The sequence below is a fragment of the Dendrobates tinctorius genome, unplaced genomic scaffold (genome assembly GCF_039654945.1).
Source record: "Dendrobates tinctorius isolate UK_male_01 unplaced genomic scaffold, ASM3965494v1 ptg000147l, whole genome shotgun sequence".
In the NCBI taxonomy this organism is placed as follows: Eukaryota; Metazoa; Chordata; class Amphibia; order Anura; family Dendrobatidae; genus Dendrobates; species Dendrobates tinctorius.
Genome location: NW_027361814.1, coordinates 11,231,573 through 11,246,160, shown reverse-complemented (window position 1 = coordinate 11,246,160; position 14,588 = coordinate 11,231,573). Strand labels below are relative to the sequence as shown.

Sequence of the window (14,588 nt, the reverse complement as noted above, 5' to 3'; positions counted from 1 at the left end):
CTTTGGTCTGTGAATCCCTAAGGGCAGGTGCAGACGAATGTGTATTACAGTCCAAGTGCACCCTGACCAGTGTTATACTATTGGACCGCGCACATGTCCCATTTTTTTCCTAGGACACAGACTGTCTAAGAGAAAAATTTTTGCCTGCCCGAGTGTGATCCGATATTGGCCATGCAAGTCAATGAGTGCGTGGGAAAAATCACTGCACTCGGATGACATCTGAGTGAAGTCCTATTTCAATGTCCTCATAGAATGGAGACATTTTTTTTCTCTATCTTCTTCTCATCTAAGAGAATTAGATTACACTCATCGGCAGGATGAGAGAATCTACGGCCGACGGAGAAGTAGCACATCCTTGCATCTTCCGCACACATCTGCTCACTACCTGCTCCAGAAGCGTTATCGTTTCTTGTCGATACTACAAGGGCTTAATAGGTTTATATTAATAACATATAGGACACTTTAAGTTAAAGTTTGTCCATCGAGCACACATTTCTGGGACCATGGCCGCGTTCTTCCTATGCTCTGGTTCGGGTGGGCACTTGTTGGGAGTACTCGCCATAACCTGAGAGAACAGCTGCCACCTTGGCCCTTTCCTCGTGTCGCCCTCTGCTCACTGTTCTGAGAAGGTCGCACAGTCATTTATTAGGGATAATTGGTCCCCGGTATGCTTTGCTCACCTGCATCATTACCCTCCAAGTGCGCCACGCTTGGCTGGTACATTAGTAACGTACGCTGGAATCTCGTTATCTCTTTATCCAAATGGCCTCATTTAAAAGAGAAAAGCTCATGTTATGAAGGGCAATTACACGTTAAGTGTTATGTGTAATTTTCATCTGTCTGATGGCCACAGACAAGCCTAGGAGCTGTAATTAACCTCGAGCTGCTGAGGTACCACAAGGGCTCGGACTCTGCACCTCCATCTCCTGTTCCCGGGTCTGCACTTGTGAGGTGTATACTTAACCTCACGTCTGACTTTGTCCCCAAAACTTACTTTTCTGTAAATGTCACAGTTATAGATTTTGCAATGGTTGTCCTTCTGGTTTACCAGGCTGGATCTTTTAGCTCTTGCTGTTAATGGTTCTTGGGTTGCCCAAAAAATGCACTACCATCCATCGTCTCCGTACGGTATGGGGGCAGACAGGCTAGGCTTTTCTCCCCATACTCATCAATGAGCCTTGGGTGCCCATTATCCTGCATTTGTCACCGGTTGTCCTTACATGGACCCCTGGTCTTAGATACTAACCACCGCATCCAGGGAAGACCCTACGAGGCCTGCCATTATGGAGATGCTCTGGCCCAGTCGTACAGTCAATACATGTTGCCCCTTGTTGGTGTCACTCATTTCCTTACACTTGTCCATTTTTCTTGCTTCTAACACATCCACTTTAAGAACTGTTCCTACCTAATACATCACACAAAAATATCTCAACCACGCCCGCCCGAAACTGCAGTGAAAAAACGGTCTTCCGGAAAAGTGGCCGCCTGCTCAACGAAAAAACGTCACTATACATATGTTACCAGGGGATTAAAAATTCCAGAACCAAAAAATCTGATCTAGTTACGGGGTTGTCCAGGGTTTGGGCTGAAATCTGCAGTAACTCTATGTGACTGCAGACTTGTGACTCCTCTCATTGCATGCACAGTGCTCGCTGTCAGGATCCTCGGAGGCGGGAGCAGACTGTCTTGTAACCGCGAGCATGTGAATTTCATACTTCCAGCCATATTCTGACTAGACGTGTCTGTTACTCCCGGTCCCTGTCCTGGCACTGCGCCCCGGTCTGCCACAGCTCCCCGTCCAGGGCACTCACCTCGTGCCTCGCGCGTTGTTCCTATGCAGCAGCTGGCTCCCTGTGTGTCCCACGCTGCTTCTCAGCCTTCAGGTCTCTTCCCTTCCCCCACCTCCTGGCGTCCCGTCGGCAGACCTACAGTCAAAGCTATTAGGGCACGAGCGCGCGCTCTCCAGGCTTCTTAAAGGGACAGCGCGCATTTTTCAAAAAAGCAATTATCCAATGGCAGCGCACTGGCTGCTATATCTGGCCTCTTCTCCATAGGGAGAGCACCGGAGCAACGAGTATTAATCATTACTACATCCGGTTCTGTTGCTAATCTGTCTGTGCTGCGTTAGCAGTCTCTGTGCATTTTCTTATGCTGTCTGTTTCCACAGAAATATCTGAATCCTGTTAGCCCTGGTTATACCTGCAACCATCTGGGTGAAAGTCATCCCGTTCCGCTAACAGCCATCCGAATCTGAGGACTGTGACAAGGATACTGGAGCCAGCTATCTATCAACTACCCGGATCCGGGACCTGCCTCATTACGGACTCTGCGGCTATTTCTGTTATCCCTTTTGGTCCCGCTGGGACAGCTGCCACGTGTCCGGGGTTTAACTGGAGGTAGCACCTGTGTCCTCCGGGTATTCCATTCTGGTCCTGTCTGAGGGGCTTTACTACGGGTACCCGGGGCTCACTGGTTACGCCCCCTTTGGAGCCCCCCGGACTGTGGTCCTGAGGTTCCACTTTAAAAATAAAAAACGAATGTGAACTTCACCATCTCTGCCTCCGCTTACATTCGTTACAGATTGCTCCGGCCATGGAATCCGCTGGACCCCAGAGGCCTCTGACTATGGATCTGTGCCAAGAGGTGACCCGTTTAAGAGCTCAACAGGACAAGATCACGACGTATCTACGTAACCTGTCCACCCACATGGATTCTCTGCTGAACCCGGCTGCCCCTGATTCATCTATCAGTACCCAGGTACCTGCTGTCACGGCAAGCAAGGGTCCTCGCCTGGCAGCTCCTACCCTCTTCCATGGTGATCCCACTCAGTGTCGGGGTTTTTTCAATCAGTGTACCCTACACTTCGAAATCTTGGGGCACATGTTTGCCTCTGACCGCGCCACAGTGGGCTTCATTATGTCTCATCTAGCAGGAGAGGCTCTCACCTGGCTAAACCCGTTATGGGAGAGAGAGGAGAACCGCTGGTTAATGATCTTCAATCTTTCCTAGAGACTTTTCCCAGGCCCTTCGATGAACCTGGCCGGGTCACGTCGACCGCTTCTGCCCTGCTTCTCTTACGCCAAGGAACCCTCACGGTGGCTCAGTATGCTGTTCAGTTCCGCATCCTCTCGTCTGAGTTATCCTGGAACAATGAGGCCTTGCTGGCTACCTTCTGGGAGGGCCTATCTGGAAAAATTAAGGATGAGCTGGCAGGACGGGACAGGACTACCACCTTGGATGACCTGATTTCCTTGGCAACCCGGATTGAGCTGCGTTTTCAGGAGCATTCCATGGAGATCAAGCGAGACAAGAGGTCCTACCACCTGGACTCTAGTTCTTCCAAAATGGCTACCTCACCTTCTCCCGAAGGAGGTTGACCGAGTAAGTTTTGGCAGCCGCCGCCAGGAGGCGCGTCGCAAGGAAGGAAGTTGTCTCTATTGTGGTAGTTCCGAACATCTGATCCGCTCTTGCCCTAAGAAGTCGGGAAACTCCAGTGCCTAGGCTCGGTAGGAGAGGCCACCCTAGGTAGAGAAAATTCCTCTCCTTCATTGCAGATCTCGGTCTCCGTGTCCTATGGAGAGATAACATTTTCTGGACTTTGTTGGATTCCGGAGCCGCCAGGAATTTTATCCAGCAGACGCTGGTGGATCATTACCGCTTACCTGTCCAGTCTCTTTCCAATCCATTGCGGGTGACCGCTGTCGATGGCAAGCCTCTGACCGAACCCGTCTAGTTCCAGACTGAGCCAGTGGAACTCCGGGTAGGTCTAATGCATACTGAAAGAATTCATTTTTATGTGTACCCTGTTTTGTCTCACTCCTTACTTTTAGGTTTGCCCTGGTTCCAGAGACACGAACCAATCCTTAATTGGAGAACAGGCGAGGTCCTGCATTGGGAAGATTCCTGCACGGACCGATGCTTAACCCGGATTGAACCAGTCTCACCTCCTGTCCTACCTCCTACCCTGCCTGGGTTACCATCTTCTTACTGGTCCTATTTGGATGTCTTCGGGAAAAAAGAGGCTGAGAAACTCCCTCCCTACAGGTCGTATGACTGTCCAATTGATCTTCTTCCTGGAACATCTCCCCGTGGGAGAGTTTATCCCCAAGCAGAGACTCAGGCCATGTCGGACTACATCCAGGAGAATTTGGCCAAAGGGTTTATCCGAAAATTATCGTCTCCGGCAGGAGCAAGGTTCTTCTTCGTGAAGAAAAAGGACGGATCCTTGCGGCCCTGCATTGATTACCGGGGACTAAACCAGATCACGGTAAAAAACAGGTACCCTTTGCCTCTCATTTCAGAACTGCTCAATCGTCTCCGAGGGGCCAAAATCTTACCAAGCTGGATCTCAGAGGTGCCTACAATTTGATCCGAATCCGAGAAGGAGATGAATGGAAAACCGCCTTCAACACCCATGATGGTCACTACGAGTACCTGGTAATGCCGTTCGGCCTAAGCAATGCACCCGCTGTTTTCCAGGAGTTCGTCAATGACATTTTCAGGGATCTGCTCTATACCTGTGTTGCTGTCTTCCTGGATGACATTTTGATTTTTTTTCAACTGACTTGGCCTTGCACCGGAGGCAAGTATGCCAGGTCTTACAGAGGCTCAGAGAAAAGAAGACTGTATGCCAAGTTTGAAAAATGCCTCTTTGAACAATCCTCTTTGCCTTTCCTCGGTTACATTGTTTCCTCCACAGGATTGAAAATGGACCCTGAGAAGTTATCGACTGTACTCAAGTGGCCTCGTCCTTCTGGGCTGAAGGCCATACGACGATTCCTGGGCTTCGCAAACTACTACAGACAATTCATTCCTAACTTTTCCACCCGTGTGGCGCCCATCTCCGCTCTGACCCGGAAAGGTACAAATCCCAAGGATTGGTCTCCTGAGGCAAAGAGGCTTTCGTTTCTCTCAAAAAGGCCTTTGCTGTCGCACCTGTCCTCCATCGTCCTAACTCTTATGAACAATTTTTCTTGAGGTCGATGCCTCCTCCGTAGATGCGGGAGCAGTTCTTACCCAAAAATCGTCCACTGGTCGAATTAACTCATGTGGTTTTTTTTTCCAAGGTTTTTTCTCCACAGAGAGGAATTATTCCATTGGTGACCGAGAGTTGCTGGCTATCAAATTGGCTCTGCAGGAGTGGAGGCATCTTCTGGAGGGTGCTCTTCATCAGGTAGTCATATACACCGATCGCAAAAACCTTTGTTATCTTCAAACCGCGCAGAGGTTGAATCCCCGCCAAGCCCGCTGGGCTTTGTTTTTTGCTCGATTTAATTTTGTTCTTCATTTTCATCCAGCTGACAAAAATGTCAAAGCAGACGCACTTTTCAGAGCCTTCTTGCCTCCTGATCAAGAGGAAGAACCCCAGCACATCATCGAACCCTCAAGGGCAGTTGCTGTTGCTTCTGCTGATTTTGCTCGACTTCCCCCTGGGAAGACTCTCGTGTCTGTCCCTGAACGTAGTCGTGTCCTTCGGTGGGGTCACTCTTCCAAGTTGGCAGGTCACGCCGGTCAAAGGAAGACTCTGCAGCTCATCACCCATTTCTACTGGTGGCCTATGGCTAAGGATATCCAGGAGTACGTCACAGCCTGTCCTTCCTTTGTCCGTAACAAGATGGCCAAAAACCTACCTGCAGGTAGGCTTCAGCCTCTTCCAATTCTGTCCGCTCCCTGGCAGCACATCGCAATGGACTTAATCACAGATCTTCCAATCTCATCTGGCTGTTCTGTGGTGTGGGTAGTGGTGGATTGTTTTTCTAAAATGGCTCACTTCATTCCGCTACCCGGTCTTCCTACTGCCCCTGAACTGGCGGATCAGTTCATCCGACACATCTTCCGTCTTCATGGTTTCCCTCTCCACATCGTGTCCGACAGAGTCCAATTCACCTCAAAATTCTGGAGAGCAGTTTGTAAACTGGTAAGAATTGAGCTGGATTTTTCCTTGGCATACCATCCCCAATCCAATAGACAAGTGGAGAGGACTAATCAGATCCTGGCTGGATTCCTGCGTCACTTCCTTAACGCACATCATGACGACTGGGTAGACTTACTGTCCTGGGCAGAATTTTCTTACAACAACCAAGTAAGTGAATCTTCTGGAAAATCTCCCTTTCAGATTGTCTTTGGACTGCAACCCGGAATACTTCTTCCCATCTCTGGATAATCTGGCGTTCCGGCAGCCGATACTTTTTCTGAAAATTTTTCTAAGGTTTGGAGGGACACCAAAGCTGCTCTGGAGAAAGCCTCTCAGCGCATGAAAAAGCATGCGGACAAGAGACGTCTGGACGCGCCTACCTTTCACCCTGGAGACAAGGTATGGCTCTCCTCCAAGTATTTCCGTCTTAATTTGCCGTCCTACAAATTGGGTCCCCGGTTCATCGGACCATTTGAAGTCTTGTAACAAATCAATCCAGTCTCATACAAACTGAAGTTGCCCACTTCTTTACGTGTGCCTAACTCCTTTCATGTTTCACTCCTCAAACCAGTAGTGTTGAGCTCCTTCTTTAAAGATCCGGGTACCACTCCTGAGCCTGTCTCCGAGGATGATGTTTTTGAGGTAAAACATATCCTGGCCGTTAAGAAAGTAAGGGGTAAGACCTATTACCTGGTGGACTGGAAGGGCTTTGGTCCTGAGGAGAGATCTTGCGAGCCTAAAGAGAACATCCAGGCTCCTCTTCTTCTTAAAAGATTTCACACAGGCTTGAAAAAGAGGGGGCGTAAAGATGGGGATACTGTCACACCCACTCCTTGTCCTGGCACTGCGCCCCGGTCTGCCACTGCTCCCCGTCCAGGGCACTCACCTCGTGCCTCGCGTGCTGTTCCTATGCAGCAGCTGACTCCCTGTGTGTCCCACGCTGCTTCTCAGCCTTCAGGTCTCTTCCCTTCCCCCACCTCCTGGCGTCCCGTCGGCAGACCTACAGTCAAAGCTATTAGGGCACGAGCGCGCGCTCTCCAGGCTTCTTAAAGGGACAACGCGCATTTTTCAAAAGAGCAATTATCCAATGGCAGCGCACTGGCCGTTATATCTGGCCTCTCCTCCATAGGGAGAGTGCCGGAGCAATGAGTATTAATTATTGCTACATCCGGTTCTGTTGCTAATCTGTCTGCGCTGCATTTGCAGTCTCTGTGCATATTCTCATGCTGTCTGTTTCCACAGAAATATCTGAATCCTGTTAACCCTGGTTATACCTGCAACCATCTGGGCGAAAGTCATCCCGTTCCGCTAACAGCCATCCGAGTCTGAGGACTGTGACAAGGATACTGGAGCCAGCTACCAACTACCCGGATCCGGGACCTGCCTCATTACGGACTCTGCGGCTATTTCCGTTATCCCTTTTGGTCCCGCTGGGACAGCTGCCACGTGTCCGGGGTTTACTGGAGGTAGCACCTGTGTCCTCCGGATATTCCATTCTGGTCCTATCTGAGGGGCTTTACTACGGGTACCCGGGGTTCACTGGTTACGCCCCCTTCGGAGTCCCCCGGACTGTGGACCCGAGGTTCCACTTTAAAAATAAAAAACGAATGTGAACTTCACCATCTCTGCCTCCGCTTCCATTTGTTACAGTGTCCAGCCTTGTTTAAGTCTCTTGTACAGAACTAATTGCCACGTGTCCGCACACTGCGCTCTGTGAGGAGTCACAAGTCTGCAGTAATATACAGTGACTGCAGTCTCGAACCCCAAATCTGGACAATCCCTTTAAGTCTTCTCAAGGAGATGAAATGTCACTGTACATGCATGATTGTGTGTCTGCACATTTATGAACTGCGCGTTCATTAAGCAAAGTTTTTCGGTCTTTTTCACTAGGATCCGGCAAGCTGGTTTGAAGTTGCGATTCTGCACAAATGAGTCTCAGGCCACAAGAGCCCAGTTCGTTCGTAAACTGCAGAAGTTTGGTTTTAACATATCCGAAAATGAAGTAACGGCTCCAGGACCGGCTGCAAGAAAACTAATGATGGAACAGGGATTGCGCCCTCACCTACTGGTCCATGACGGTGAGTGGGTAAAGCTTCACGCCGGAAGAAGCTGCACCTGTCCAATAATGGTGGTAACATACCTGATGGATGATGGCAAACAATAGCTGTAAGGGTAAGTTCACACAGGACTTTTTTGCTTCGGTTTTTTTTTTCATGTTTTTTTATGCTAATTTTCACCTGCTTTTTCCATTACCAGCAAAGACTATGAGATTTCAGAAATCTCCTGTACACACATTGTTTTTTTGTGTGATCAGGATTTTGTGCTTTGCTGCTTTTTTTGGACATAGAGCATGTCACTTTTTTCAGCGTTTTTGCTGCAGAAAAGTCATGGACATTAGCATGGACAAAGAGACCCAAAAAAAAATGCACCAAAGACGCATCAAAAAACGCACCTAAACCTGTGTTTTTGTCGCAGCTTCTTTCCTGCCAAGAAGATCAGGTTTTGCCGCAGAAAATAAAAGCAGCAAAAAAGTCCTGTGTGAACTTACACTAAGAAAGGCTTATACAGACAAATATTGTATCATACTAGATGTTTTACATCGCACATGGCACATTTATTCCTTGCAAATCGCCTCTTTGGAGAGGAAGGGGAACATGGATTCTAGCACCAGTGTCACAAGGGTGTCACGTCCCCCTGGAAGACTTGGAGTTAGACAGTCACGACGGGTAATGAATCGCAGTCCTCCTTAGAAATGTGTGATTCATGTCCTAATTTAAATGGATTTCGCTTTTCTTCAGTGCTGAGAGAGTTAAGGACTCTTTCCATGCCGGCTGAGCCCATAGAGCCTGGTTGTTCTCAGCTGTAACTGCTTTACTCCCTCTATATATACTGGCCTTGGGTGTTTAGTCCCTGCTGGTGAAAGAGTCATCTTCCTGTGCTAAGTAGTCGAAGTTTGGAATTGAAGATGTGGTGTTCTGTAGTTTGCTATTGAATGTTTATCTCCTGTTCCATTTTTCAATTTAGTTTATTCCTCCCTGTCCCTATCCTCCTCCCTATTGTTGGTTAGTGCTTTTGTATGATAGAGGTTTTCTGTTATCCCTGTCTTGTCTTTTTTCTCTGGTTTACCTTTCATTTCTGTCCCATGCCTCATGGGGTGGGAAAGGGACAGATTAGGGTTTTTACAGGAGCATAGTAAGGTCGGAGTCTCTGGCTTCTCTAAGAGTACCCCCAGGACAGGGGTAATTAGGGTCCCAGCTCCAGGGACAGTTTGAAGCCCCCCTTGCCTAATGAAGACCTTCACAGCGTGACAACCCGCTATTGGATGTAACAATCCCAAAAGGCAATTTTGACTTATTATTATCATTTAAAATCACATCTGGAAGTGTTTACTCTTATGGATTAGTGAATTGTATCCATATGTCCACCACCTTTTTCCTTCTAGATCTTCTCCCTGAATTTGACTCCATTGATAAATCCGAACCCAACTGCGTTGTGATTGGAGACGCTGCCGAAAACTTCTCCTATCAAAATGTCAACCGAGCGTTTAAGGTGTTGGTCAGTTTGGAGAAACCACTGCTCATATCTCTAGGGAAAGGGTGAGTGGTTCAGCGTCCTAGGTGTCTCCGGAATTATCTATAGAAATCCCTATGAATGAACGTGAGTCGGAATATTGGTTCTAATGGACCAAGGAGTTAAAATCCAAGTACGCCATCCTTATTATCCCTGCAGCTGACATGGAGAATAGGGGACAATACACATTAGGTAATCGTGAGTTTTCACTAGTACATATTTAGTGCGTACATCCAGTATAAGGGGTAGGGGTCTGATTGCTGGGACCCCCACAGATCATCATGATGTGGGACTCCTAAATACATTCATTTTTACTTCACTGCAAGTACAGGAATTTTGCTGAAAATATTTGCAATTGGATTTCATTAGAAATTTGGCACAGCTTGACTATGATGGCTGTATTTTTTCTTACTCTGCTTCTTGCTGGCTGCAGAATAAGCGTTAACTAAGAACCTGTCAGCGAGCTCGTTCTGGCAGGGAGTTTATTGCTCTTTTATCAGTCGTTTTCTGAGCTTCTCTCGGCTGATTTTCGATCATAGCTCATGGCAGAGCTGATAGAAGCCTGGCTTCTAAACTCTCTGATGGATTCTTTGTTAAAATATTCTGCTTCTAGCAATAAAGAGGGCAAAACTAAAGTAAATGGTGCAACATTTTTAATAAGCCTGAATTACAAAAATAATTTTGAGCCCATTTAAAGGGGTTATCCAGGACTATATTGTTTTTTTTTTACTGTGTGCCTAAGAACTAACAGGCAGGTAGTTGATAATTACCAGCCTGTCCTGCGCAGCATAGGTCGGTCACAGACCGCTTCTGTCTGCAATTTTGTGACTTTCTGATTACATCACGTCGACCGAGCAGCGGCTTCTCTTCCGCTCTGCTCTGCTGACAGAGAGTTACTGCTGTTGTCATGCTGATTGACAGCTGGCTCCCCACTGCCTAACTGCGGGGAGCCGGCTGTCAATCACCATGATGTCTGCAGTCACACACCTATCATGTGGAGCAGCTGAATCGCCGGCAGTGACCACTCTGAGCCAACACCAGATAGAACAGGAAGGTAGTTACTAACTAGATAGCAACTACCTGTCTGTTAGTTTTTTGGCTCATAGTAAAAAAAATTAGGAAGTCCTGGATGACCCCTTTAAGCAAAAAAAAAAAAGAAGCTTTCGAAGGTGTCCATATCCTTTAAACATAACCTAACGCAAAATTTTATGGCTGCGATTAACTTTTAGTTGTAAAAATAACTTTTAAAAAACTGAAAAAAATAATCAGAAACATGAAGGAACGAACTAGAGGAATCTGTATAAATATAATAAAAAATATTGTTAGTCGTCGTCTGTAAGTTAGACCGCTTGCGGATCTCCCCACCCAAAAAACGAAGGTCCCCCCCATACACATAGATAAAGCGGCTGAATCCCTCTGATACTGATTGATCGGCTGGCAGTCTAATGTATACGGGGACCCCCCAAGAGATTATTTCAGCACATTGGCATTCCAGCCGCCGAGCTGAGCATTCCTGTGAATGGAATGAACTGTCGGCTAAACGATCATTCGGCCGACAGCTACTGTATAGGGGGGGTCCTAACACCAACCAACCAGCAAGTGATACTTGTTTTAATGGCTCATTGAAGAAAGCTTTCCGGATAGTCCAAGAAGTAGGGTCTTCGTGCTCTTCTCTATGCTGTATTTTAGTTCTTTTGTCTTGCCTACATTAGAGGCCAAAATAAAGCTTAATCTTCCGCGTTATCACTGCTGTCTTATAGAATTTGATTCATATCTGCCTTGGCTTTCCTTTTGTGCATTTTTTGGAAAAAAATATTAAAATAAAATTAGTTTTTTGGATCAGTCTTTTTGCTCTTCCACTGTTTCAGTTCTTCTGTATGTATATTTTTTTTGTGTATGTTTTTCAGACGTTATTATAAAGAAACTGACGGCTTGATGTTAGACGTTGGGGCCTATATGAAAGCTCTGGAGGTAAGGTTGCCTTTTGTGCTCGCGTTGGACATTATTGCACATTAGTAATAATTCTCCCTTTTTTTTTTGGCCAGTACGCCTGCGATGTCACAGCGGAGGTTGTGGGAAAGCCGTCCAAGAACTTCTTCCTGTCTGCATTGGATGAGCTGGGAGTGCAGCCGCACGAGGTACAGTACGGAGGCGTCATGTCCCGTACATGCATGAGGCAACCGGTTTGGTAGCCGAAAAATGAGAGCAGGGATTGTAGGCAAGTGCACCACCTTTGATAAATTGTTCTGGCAGCCACAGGTTGGAGATCACTGCCCTTATATTGCAGGCTGTAATGGTTGGAGACGACGTGGTGAACGACATCGGAGGCGCACAAAGCTGTGGCATTCGAGGTGTACTCGTCAGAACTGGGAAATACAGGTAGACCAATAAGATCTTGGCCCCGTTGTGCTGTACACTAGTAATGAGCGAGCGTGCTCGGATAACGTCTGATCTGAGCACGCTCAGGCATCTGGGAGAGCTCGTATATTATGTTTGAGTCCCCGCGGTTGCATGATTTGCAACTGTTAGACAGACACAACACATGCAGGGATTGCCTGTTAGACAGCCTGAACAGTGCGGGGATTCCCTAATGCAACCGCAAGGACTCGAACATGATACACGAGCACACCCAGATGCTCTGATAACACCTGAGCGTGCTCGGATCAGACGTTATCCGAGCACATTCGCTCATCACTAATGGACGTGCAAGAATATGTCTAAATATGTCCTCTCTTCCAGGCCTAGCGATGAGAGCCACCCTCAAGTGACTGCTGATGGGTATGTGAATAATTTAGCCCACGCCGTGGATATCCTCCTGGCCTCCATGTCGGCCAGCCACTGACCACAGTCCACTCTTTATAGCCTCTTTTACTAACGGCTAATAACAGCAAAAGAAATGGCAGCGAGTAGTAAAATTCTGAAAAACTAACTGCACTGGGAAGAGTAAATTCAGCAACGAACGCTCAGCCTGACCGCTGCCCTCTCCAGCGTACGGGACATTTCTTGGATTAGATGCCGTGTGTCATTTACTTGAATAAGAAAGTTGTAAATTAAAAGGAAGTGTGTTATATAGGGGCTGCCATTATGTTTACATTTTTTTTTACATTTTGGAGCACAATTCTTGTTATAAAAAAACACTGCCCCCCCACAGAAACATGACGGGCCCTGTCTTACCTCAGTAGGATCCATCTGGGTCATCTGGAAAACCAATCCTTCATGGCACAGATGGACCTGGAGCCATGACGGCAGTGAGACCAGGAGCCATGACGGCAGTGTGACCCGGAGCCATGACGGCAGTGTGACCCGGAGCCATGACGGCAGTGTGGCCCTGAGCCATGACGGCAGTGTGGCCCTGAGCCATGACGGCAGTGTGGCCCTGAGCCATGACGGCAGTGTGACCCGGAGCCATGACGGCAGTGTGGCCAAGGCTGTTTGCACAGGGGGGCTGTACAAACTAAAATACATGTTATGGATCGCTGTATAGAGATGAGAGCCCCCAGACATTCTTGCCACCACATTGTGCCTTCTCAAGCACCCAAAACTTGTAGTACAGAATACCAGACTAGTTACCCCACTACAAGGACGGCATGGTGCCTCACAATAAGGCACCTTTTTTCCTAAATACTGTTTCTATGTGTTCCTAAGGTGCTAGCCATTACCTTGTACCAGCTTGATTCCCCCTCTGGATGGCGGTGAAAGATAGTGATCTACATCCATAGAGGTCACCAGGTACAGAGTTCATATGTTTATAGGGCTCATCAGGTGCAGAGTTTCCTGGTATGGAGGTTACCAGACATGGAAAGTCACCAGGTAACCAGAAGTCACAATGTACAGAAGTTGCCAGGTACAGAGGTTCCTGGTGTGGATGTCACCAGGTATGAAGGTGTATATGGATTCCTGGTACGGAGCTCACCAGATACAGGAGTGACCATGTATGGAGATCACCAGATACAGGAGTGACCATGTATGGAGATCACCAGATACAGGAGTGACCATGTATGGAGGTCACCAGGTACAGAAGTCAAAATGTACAGAACTCATCAGGTGCAGAGATTCTTGGCACAGAGGTCACCAGGCAGAGAGATTCCTGCACAAAGATCACCAGGCACTGGATAGAGAGGCACCAGGGACACCGGTGACCAGGTACAGAAATTCCTGGCACAGAGGTCACCGGGCACAGAGCCACTGGGCACATAGGTCACCAGGTATGGAGATTCTGGGCACAGAGGTCACCAGGCACAGAGGGCACCAGACTAAAGACTTCTCATTCCTTACACAGTACTCCCACCGCACACTGTCAGGATTCTCTGTCACTGCCGATGAGAGCGGTCGGTCACATGACCACTAGTATGCAATTTACATGCGTTCCCGGCTACATTCTTCCTAGACGTGCTCGTCCTCTCTCAGTGCAGATAAACTGAACGAGACCGAGCACGCGTAATGGAAAAGTGGCCGTAAGAATGCAAACCGCATACTTTTGGTCACATGATCACCCGCTCGCAGCAACTGCTCGCACACCGCACACTGTCAAGACTCAGAAGTCGTCAGTCACTTAGGGTGACTGTAGAATATTATCGGAAGACCGGATAACCCCCCCCTCCATCCTTATGGACCCCAGGTACAGACTAACATTGGCCAATGTTGGCAAGTTCAGCCGACAACTTTATAAGTATGGGGACCCCCAACTGTCACCAGATCGATGATGTTGGGTACAAAAGAATCTAGAATTCTTACAAACGCTGTAAGCCTAATTTTTTCCCCACAATATTCCTGCATTGTATCATTAACTGGCTGATATTAGACTGTGAACAACCGGCAGTCAAACTCCGAATCAGCAATATTCTATGGAATAGAGTTTATTAAACTGTTGCGGGTTGGAGGAGTTTTCACCAGGCGTTTTTTAGACCTTTTTTAGAACAAAAGTAGCAAATTATTGGTTGCTAATGGGTAACGCCTCCACTTTTTCTTTTCCCCAGTCTCCACAGATCTCCCATGTGTTTTGGACAATGTAACTGGTCCAATTAATATGTTGTAACTGAAGAATCTATTAATCTGGAATTAATGTTAGAATTTTGTAATCTGCAATAAAATCATTTTCACTGAA

The 14,588-nt window shown here is 47.5% G+C and overlaps 1 protein-coding gene across 4 annotated transcripts in view; it reads left to right on the top strand.

The window, feature by feature from the left end:
• The window catches only part of LHPP (phospholysine phosphohistidine inorganic pyrophosphate phosphatase), a 23,072-nt gene extending 8,484 nt beyond the window's left edge, over window positions 1-14,588 (top strand). For 2 of the 4 annotated variants that reach the window (XM_073546418.1, XM_073546421.1), the window contains exons 2-7: window positions 7,805-7,992; window positions 9,357-9,510; window positions 11,392-11,455; window positions 11,530-11,622; window positions 11,772-11,863; window positions 12,224-14,588. In XM_073546418.1, coding sequence (XP_073402519.1) covers window positions 7,805-7,992; window positions 9,357-9,510; window positions 11,392-11,455; window positions 11,530-11,622; window positions 11,772-11,863; window positions 12,224-12,326 — 694 coding nt within the window. In that variant the 3' untranslated portion in view covers window positions 12,327-14,588. Of the gene's footprint in view, window positions 1-7,804; window positions 7,993-9,356; window positions 9,511-11,391; window positions 11,456-11,529; window positions 11,623-11,737; window positions 11,864-12,223 lie in introns of all 4 variants that reach the window. The other 2 variants (XM_073546420.1, XM_073546419.1) reach the window with 2 other exon arrangements.